Consider the following 9,611-nt stretch of genomic DNA (forward strand, 5'->3'; position numbering starts at 1 on the left):
CCAAAACACAACAAATGAACCGTGAGAAAATTACAATTACTCCTCCACCGGCACAGAGAGTAGACAGGCCCTTTTATAACCAGAATCCAGTTGACTTTCCATGCTGGAAATAAAAATGAATCCCTTCCCGCTGGGTGCCAGAGCGGCCCGAGCCCCGTGAAGAGAAATTCCAGGGAGGGACAGTGACACCCACGGCAAGCTGAGAGGTCGGACAGCGGCGCGAAGGTGACACTGCCCAGACTCACTGAAAGCTCAGCGCCTTCGGTAAGCCCAGTAAGCCCCGAAGCGTCTTTTTCTTCTCTGAAACTTAGAGGAACAGGAGGAAAACCATCTCTGGATCAAACTTGTTGTTCCGTGCAGCAGCCTAGTACGGCAACCACGCTGCGCCGCCTGAAAAGACGAGTCCGCCTCTCCCGCCCTCAGAATCCCGCCCGCCCGCCCACAGACCCCACCCCCGGCCGCCGGCCCTGCCCGCCCTCTCTGCGGCCGGACGCCCCCTGACCCCGCAGCCCCGGCGGGCGCCCGCGGGCGTCACCGCAGCTACTTGGCGCTCGCTGGCAGCCCGCCGGCCGGCCGGTCAGCCGGCTTCCGACCTCCAGGCGCAGCCCGAAGGATGCGGTGTTTCCGAGAGCAGGCCGGAGGCGGCCGGTACGCACAGCCCCGCGTTACCTTGCAGCCGGCTGGCACCACAGTCCTCTGCGCACCCCCGAGCCGCTTCGGCGGGGAGCTGAGCCATGACAGCCTGCCGCGGCCCCCAGCCGCGAGTCCGTTACCCGGCCACACCACACCCCCCTGGCACGGGCATTGGCGAGCGTGGCTGTCAGTCAGCGATGGGCAGCCCCAGGCCGTGGCGGGCGGCTATAAAGCCGGCGGCGGGCGAAGGGCTGGATGCGTGCTGAGTCGGTGAGCTGGGTGACAAGGGTAGCACGTCTGGGTCGTCGCGGGAGGAAGGTCGGTCGGTCTCAGTGCGGAGTTGCTGTGGATCCGAGCGGGGGGGGACGGACGCCCGGGCTCGCATCCCCCGGTGCCGCCAGTCGCTCTGCTGCGTCCGGCGGGGCCGGCCGGTGGCAGCATGGTGGATGTGTTCAGCGGGCGACTCCTGGTCAGCAAGGACGGCCGCAGCGTGGACCCCGAGGAGGCCCTGCAGAACAAGGTCGTGGGCTTGTACTTCTCCGCCGGCTGGTGCTCGCCGTGCCGCGACTTCACCCCCGTCCTCTGCGACTTCTACACGGAGCTGGTGGAGGAGACCCACCCTCCGGCCCCCTTCGAGGTCGTCTTCATCTCCTCCGACCACAGCGCCGAGGAGATGGCGGGCTACATGCACGCCATGCACGGGGACTGGCTGGCCCTGCCCTTCCACGACCCCTACAAGCAGTGAGTACCGGTGGCCGCCACCCCCGCCTCCTCCCGGGTGTTCCCTCGAGGGGCGCCCGGGCCGGGGTCTGCGCCCGGCTGTCAGGCCGCGACAGGCGGGGTGGTTTGCCCCCACCTCCCTTTCCCCCCGTCTCAGCTGGCATCCATCCGCCAAATCCGGGAGAGCGCAGGAGGAGCGCAGATGCTTTAGCAGCGGGATCGTGTCACGACAAAGTCTCTGATGCAAAAGCCTCCCGGGACCTCCGCCTGCCCCTCTGATCCGCTCCTCCCCTTCCCGCTGAACCCTATGAAATCCCGGGTGCGGAGCCTTCAGTCAGGTGAAGCACCTGGTCGGTGCAGTCCCGCCTTCGTCCTGTGCCCTGAGCAGCGGCGGCTGCGGGCTGGCCCTGCCCTGGCTCCCACCGAGGTGTGCCGCTAGCGTTAAGCTCACGGTTTACTGCCTTCGGAGAAGGAACTTGGCTTTAGCCTGTTGCATCTGTAAAGAATGCAGTGAGGGGGGGAAAAAAACCCTAGCTTTCTGTACTTAACCCTAGGGTTTAAAAGCTACTTGAAGAAGGGTTAATAAAGACCCTCCAGGTATTAACAAGATGGCATGAACAGAGAGTCAAAACCAAACCGAAGGCGAACAAGTATCAAGGGACTGTTTTTCAGCACAGCAGTAGCTGTTAGTAAGGTTGTTCTGGGTTATCTGGGTTATTAATTCTCTGGGGAAAAAAAAAGATAAACGAAGAAGCAGCAAAACTTAGTTGAGCAGATTAGTGGAGAGCAGGCCAACTGAAGAATTTCAGAGGGATACAGCTAAGCTAGGGATAACTGTGGTGTAAAATTCTTGTGCAGAAAGAGTTCTAAAGGGGCTTTCATATAGGCAGCTGGCTCATTAAAACAAAAGGAAAGGATACAACCATGTGTACCAGAGTAAAGAATAGTACCAAAACCAGTTTTGATTATTCAAATCAAGAGTGCAGACTAATTTGAATGACTGACAGAAATATGATTTAGCTTGTACCAAGAAGTATAGATTTGGATTACAGGGGCACAGGTAAAATGTTTAGGGAGACTAAAAATACATGTAAAGTCTGATAAAGCTACATTTTCCCCCTTTAAACAATATGTAAGTAGATTGTAGAAAACACTGTTGCAGATGTAATCAAAATTAAGGACTTACTGTGACTTTTAAATGTACACTGGGAAATTAAACTTTCAGAATTTGTTATTTAAACAACTCCAGTGCTTTTCGTAACTTCTGGCATTCATATAATTCTGTGTGCTACCCAAGATAAAGCTGCATAACACCCTAGCTACTCCATGCAGAGCTGGCTTACTAATCTTCTTTTGTTGGTGCACTCTGACAACCTCAAGAGCCAGCAACTTGAAGCCAGGAGCTATTTCATTCTTCCTTGGCTCATTCTTGGATGTCAGCAGCTAGTTAATGTTAGGCATTTTTAACAACCGCTTCCATTGACTTAAAAACAGACTGAAATAGCAATACTGATTTCCATAGTTCTTCAAAGGTTCCCCAGGCACTGATTGTATTTGGTAGGTACTAATCCTAACAGCATTAGGGCAAATTTCCTGATGGAAATGTGGCACTTGAAGTTACTGCATCCAGCAAGCTGTTCGGCATAAACCATGGGAATGTGCTTACCGCTTCATCCTCTGTGGCTTAGTGGTCTATTTCTGACTGCTCTTACCCAGGTCGTGTGGGATGGAGGTACAGAGATCGTTTAATTGGCTTTTCTGTGGCAGTCTGCAGCGCCCTTCAGAATCCTGTAGAGAAACACAGCTTGTCACGTTGGGGATAGCTGCAAGAGCAAGGCGTTTGAAGTGGCTTACTGAAGAACAAAGTGCAGAGGGATTTGAAAAGGCAATGTTTTTAAGTTCTGGTTCTTTCACATAACAATAAAGGGCTGTATGGAGATGTTCAAGGTGCTTAGGTTGAATTAACTGGTAGTTTGGCTTCAGAGGTGTCAGTGAATCATTGCAGACTTAGAGCAGATAGAGGTGTGTTCGCTAGACCAAACTCTTAAGTGTGGCTAGCTACTAGCTCTAAGAAAGGATATAATTTTTAACATCAATTATTAATTTGACTACTATTCTTTATTAACATTCACATTTATTATTCATGACTAATTTTATAATTCTGTTGCAAATAATTTAAATTGATTGCTCATTTGTGCACTGTGTAGAGAAGGCAGTTCAACATCTTCAGTGAAGTTAAAGTATTCTAGCTGGTGACTTCAGTGTTAAGATGTAATTGCAGCAGAGACTGAAGTGTGGTCTTGGCACAGTGGAGCCAATTTTAAATTTACCATCTGAAGCAGATTTCACAAATGGAAGCATGGAGTTTCTTGTGGATGAATTTTGCCTTCTTAGGAAATAACCTACATGCATACTTGCAGTGTATGGACTGTAACACCTCACATGGACTTGTAGAGGAGCAAAATGCTGAATTCGGAGCAGGTTCTGAAGACCTTTCCCTGCTGTCAGTCCTAACTATTTCCCTGAGGTGGGACTGCACATTTACTACTTAATGTAGTCTGTGGCATGACTAACAGGAAATGCTGCCCCTGATTCCTTGACTGTTCACAGCTTTAATGTTGGCTTTTTGCTGCCTGAGGCACAGACTTCTCATCCTTGCAGGGGTGTGTGAAGACAATCCAGTATAAAGGGAGCATTAGGAGAAGGGGAGTAGTAGAGAGGAAAAGCAGGTCTAGGACAGAACTCCTCAACAACAAATTCTAGTGAATGGGGGCTGATTTTTAAAATTATGATATAAAACCCCATACTGCCATGTCTGTACTCAGCCCTGGTGTGAATGGTGTGATTTGCTGGGTGGGTTCCCAGCACAAGTTAGTAGTTCTTGCAGTCTGCCAGATAGATGAGTAATTACTGAGACAATGACCTGCACACCTTGGGGAAAACTAGAATCCTGAAAAAGGAAACTAAAGAGTATGCTCATGTTTTGTACTGGGAAGCTTTAGGTGTGAGGGTGTGCTGGAACCTACAGGAATGGGTGTATGTATGCTGAAGAATGAAGGCAGAAGAATAAAGTAGCTGAGCAGTTAAGAGTTATTGCCTGTTCTTAATCTTTTAAAACTCCTATCCCAAAACCTCAGCAGGCACTTTAAAATTGAATTCCATCCATATGATGTGCTTTAATTATGCACATTTAACAATGCAGAAAGTTCACAGCTGAAAGAAAATAGACATGTGGCTCTGTATTACAGATAATGATTCAGAGAATATTTTATTTTTCAGACAATTATTCCAGAGAATATTCAAAATACATGTTACAGAATAATTTAGAATACTGCTAGAACCAGATTAGTTAAGGTGTCCATTACACAATGTCTCCAAAGCACTTCTAAGTGAAAGCTGTCCATATTACACAAGTGTAGAAAATGTTCTCAATCATATTTACTTTGTCCTGTCTCCATTAGCAGTCTTTTATTGTAGCTTCCTCTTCTTCATCTGTTTGGGTGTTAGATTTCTCTAGTTGGTAAGACACTTTATGTACCTTTACACTTGCCTGGAAATAGATAGGCAACATGATTTTTAAGAATGTAATTAGCTACATCACTGTATTTTACTGTAAGAGAATTGAGTTTGCCTTTGTAGCACATGTGATGTTTCTATTTATTGTTAATGATTTCATAAATTGTCATTGGAGCTAATCCCATGGTGCATGTGTAGTGTGTACGAGTGAGTCACAGGATTTGAGATCCCTATAGGAGAGGATGATCTTAACAGGCTTTAAAAAGTTGTTTTTTTGAGCACCAGTACACATGTACACAGTGATGAAGAAGTGCTGTCTGCAGAACTGTTCCTGAGCCTTTGTCAGGTATGTCCATCTTAAAAGTGGCACACAGGTCTAAGCAGAATCTGTGCATGCTTCCCTCTGGTTTGATACAAGCAGCTTTCCACCCTTGTGTAAACAAGATGCCCTGCTGGAGTGGATAAACTATATATACATTCCCTTAGGAAAGCAAAGCGTTAGTTTCCAGTCTCCATAGCAAATCACCTTCAGTTTCCTAATGTTCTCTCTCTTACTACAATTCTGTTCATTTCAAGCTATTTTATTGTCCACTGAACCAGTAAAATGCATCTCCCACCCATCTTGCTTGTCATACTAGTAATATGAGGTGCTAGTCTCTTATGTAGTTTCTACATAAATATGTTTTGGAATCTTCTCTCTCATTTTAGCAGACCTCAGAAAAGTCCATGGGGATCCTTGGTTGCTCAGTCTTAATCCAGAACTCAGGGAGAAAGCAAACCTGTTGCTAGGCCATGTTATTGCTGCTTCTGTAATATTTCCTGTATTAATGTAATATTTCCATTATGTTGGCTGAGCAGCATCCTTCACCTCCTGACTTTTCTTCTCTTAAGGAAAAATACAGAAAGATATTTTTCAGGAATGTGTTGTCTGTGCCAGTATTTCACTTAGGTTTAGTTTTCTGTATTTTTAGGAAACATCCTTCTTTCCAGGAAGTTTTAGGTAATGTCTATCTATTAATATCTTCTAATTTTAACCATGCCTACAAACCTTTTTATACTCTACATAATCTCTTTCATGTTTGAACCTCACACCCACTGCATTTCCTTTGAGTGTTTTTGTTTTGAGAGTGGTGTTATTCTTATTTTGGAATCTGACTACTTGATTGTTACTTGTTTTTTCTCTATCTTTCCATTCTTCTAAAGGTGCTTAATTTCTGCTCACTTTGATACAAGGCACTGCAGGGGAGGTAACTTTACATACAGCAGATTACATTTAGCTGATCTATTGCAGGTGACTTAGCCTGTTTTTTATACCTCTTCTGAAACATGTGACCTCTTCTGAAAAACTGAATAATTTTTTCTGGGATCTCCTTTAGTCTTGGATTTTTAGATTTTTTTAGATGCACAACTTGCATCTTTGGTGTAGATTTTGTTCTTCACTTTTTTTCTTAGATAAAAGCATGTCTGTCACCACAGCTTGTATTCCTACTGCTGAAATTGTGGAAATCACTTGGAAGGACATTGTGCTAGAAGATGCTTTCTTCAGCTTCTGCCTTCCAAAATGAATGCGAAAAGGTCATTATTAGCATCTATATGGCTTCATTCATGGCTCTCTAATATGAACATCTAGCACAATTAATAGATATGCCAAGGATGACCTACAAATAATGTGATGTCATAGGAGGTAGGTAAGTTTTCCTACCTTTAGCTTAGCTTGAAAAGAGTGGGGAAACGCCCACAGTGTGGTGTTCTGACTTCATGACTATGACTTTAAACCCATTTTTCTGCCTCCTTATTTGTCTTCAACAAATGGTTTCCTTTCTTCTTTCTATGTTTACTGTTAAAGCAGTGTTTTTGCTATTGCCATGCATTTGGAAAGAATTTGTATTTGCAGTGTCCTGAAACACTCCAAGAAACTTAAGACATTATTTATCTGCTTTTATTTCTGAGTTGGAGCTGGGGTGGTGACCTGGTTCTTGAGCTCCTGGGAACACTTGAGGCTCCTCCAGTTGAGCAGCACTCTCCACAAACTCTTTTATCTGAAGTGTTTAATGATCTCAGAGCTTATTCATAGTTTTCTAATTACATCAGTGAATTAATATAATTTGTGCCAAAAAAGTCTTTGTCAGTGCTAATGATTAAGTCTTAGTTTGAAAACTGGTTACTTTGACTGACTTGTGTCTGAATTTTACTATTTTCTTCCCACTGAAACATCACCCTTCCAAGGTGAATTTCTTGGAAGAAGATACTGCCTTTACAGAAGGATAGATCTGTGTTTGTGTCCTGCTCTCTCTATTTTGCCCTGTAACAAGCTGTGTCTTATCTGTTAAACTGTTTTCCTTGGAAATGTTTTCCATCTTGTAATTTCTATTGCCTGTGTAATGCTTAACTGAAGTGCTTACTATGCAGTATTCTTTGATTCTGGCTCCTGGTTTTGCATGTTCCTAAGCATCTTGCTTATCTCTTTCAATTAATCTATATAAACAGTTAACTGTATTTTACTGCTTCATGTGGTTGGTAGCCTGTTATTTGTGCATTTCTGTCTGTGGCATGTATCTTGCAGTCATAGTGGCTTGTTTAATCATGTGCCAGTGTCAGCAAATATTTTTGGTTCTTTAGATATCTTTGTCCTCTGGGTTTTTCCCTCCCAAATGTTATTTTTATTTCTAGTATTAATAATCAGTTTATTCATTTTCCCTGTATCTTGAGTTCGATCCTATTCAATTTCCATTCTCTAGAAGTCTTTTCATACTGATTTTTCCCATATTATCTACTTGTCAGCTATTTGAATAGAAGCTAGGGTTTTTTGTGCAACGTCACTGTTTGTATGGCTCTTTAATTTTTTTTTAAACTGTATTTCAATTGTGTTTTGCTATAAAACAGTAGACTATTTAAGACCAAGTTATTTGTAATCTATCTGGATTTTTTCATCTCTTGACATGGAGAAATGACTATTATTGTCTATGTGATGGACAAAGGAGTAGCTTTTTTTTTTCTTGGACAACTTAGATGTGTGGCTCGGGGTCAAAAATCTTTCTATTGCTCACATTCTGTATGAGGAAGGCTTGTTGCACCGAGGCAGTACCTGCACTCCCTTCTATTCACACTAAAGGATTATGCATCATGCTTTGTTGAAGATTGTAGGCAGTAGCTCTAATGGGATTGGTGCACTTGAGCATATTTGTATGGCAATAACTGTCTAATGCTAGTTTAAGTGAGAACCCCCTCCTCCCATCCAGTAAAAAGGGACCAGAAGAACCTGTTTCTAGTTAGTAAAAATTAGGTGGGTGTGCCATGCTCTCCCTCCACAGACCTTTCTGAGAGTCAGCCTGTGCTCCTGTGGAGATTACAGGCAGCAGCAAAGAGAGGTTACAGGAAGGGTGCTGCACCTCTCTAAACTCCCTGAGCTGATCTTCACCATGTGAACTCTCAGCTGCAGCCTTGTTCAGCTCCCCCTACGCTCCAGTGAGGCAGACCTCAAGCTCTGAGGAAGCTCAGGCACCTCTGATCTCCTGTGTGTCCTGACCAGAGTACCCTTCATGCGAAACTAATTTGCTTCAGTGCTCCCTAATGATGTGTTTTGTTTTTTAATTTCTTCCCCCTCAGCGATCTGAAGAAGAAATACAACATAACAGCAATTCCTAAACTGGTGATTGTGAAGCAAACGGGAGAAGTCATTACTGACAAGGGAAGGAAACAGATCAGAGACAAAGGCCTGTCCTGTTTTCGGAACTGGCTTGAGGCTGCAGATATCTTTCAGAATTTTTCTAGCTAAAAAGTTGGTTGATGAAAGCAAGACAAGGCACCATGGAAAATTTTGCAGAGCTCTGAAAAGGGCATTGCCTTGTTCAGAACAAGAAGGGTAAGGTGTATTTATCTTAATTTGTAAACAGAACTTGTTTTCAGCTTGAAGATTAGCTTCTCCGTAAGTCATAAAACGCAATTACTGTGTTGTGTTCTGTCTGCTATTACTATATTCGGTCTGAACCAAAGCATTCCTGATAATACTGAAGAACTTCAGGAGGACAGACTGTTTTAGACAGTAATAAAAGAGCACTGTGAAATCTATGCAAACACTTACTTTGCAAAATCCCTATATATGTGCCCAAATTTATTTTTCTTGATGAGAGCTTTTTTCTGGTTGTCAGCACATTTTATTAAGAAAAGGAAATGGTTTGCTTTAATAAATAACTATTTGTGAAGTATGTGTCTAATGTGTCTTCTTTATCTTAACAAGCTAAATGGAAAATGACATGATTTTTAAGCAGGATACAATAGTTGTCAATACTGAAGAAATAGTTTAGGTTTGGTTTTGAGATTTTCTTATGTTCTGCTGAAATTTCCTTACCCCTGGACTTTTAAACGTAGCACTGTAAGATAAGTTGTTATTTTCCAAGCTAAGTCTAAGAAGAAAGCATTTTCCATCTCCTGTTGCCAAAGTGTATGGAGACAAGCATCAAAAATCAAGCCAGTTCTCTACAATGAGTGTTCGTTTCGTAGTTAAAGTACATGCCGGCTTGCCTGTATTCTCTACCAGTTGTTGCATTCAGATTAAGTATGTCCAAGTTGGTTAAGCACTTCCTACTCTGATGGTCCTCTTCTAAGTGTAAGTCTTCCTTACTCCAGCCGCTTCCTCTAGTCTCAGTGGTTGCAGATACCAGGTTGATCTTACACATGCCTGTCATGGTTTAACCTGAGCTGGTAACTGAGCACAATGTAGTTGGTTGCTCACCCCTCCATCT

The 9,611-nt window shown here is 44.0% G+C and overlaps 1 protein-coding gene across 1 annotated transcript; it reads left to right on the forward strand.

Moving 5' to 3' along the window:
- Positions 1-1,072: 1,072 nt before the first annotated feature.
- NXNL2 (nucleoredoxin like 2) lies at positions 1,073-8,644 on the forward strand (the record flags this gene model as incomplete). The annotated part of the gene is made up of 2 exons (XM_084277961.1): positions 1,073-1,374; positions 8,476-8,644. The coding sequence occupies 2 exons, from the start codon at positions 1,073-1,075 to the stop codon at positions 8,642-8,644; spliced, it is 471 nt and encodes a 156-aa protein (XP_084134087.1).
- Positions 8,645-9,611: the final 967 nt, after the last annotated feature.

Source organism: Gallinula chloropus (assembly GCF_964237585.1).
Source record: "Gallinula chloropus genome assembly, chromosome: Z".
Lineage (NCBI taxonomy): Eukaryota > Metazoa > Chordata > Aves > Gruiformes > Rallidae > Gallinula > Gallinula chloropus.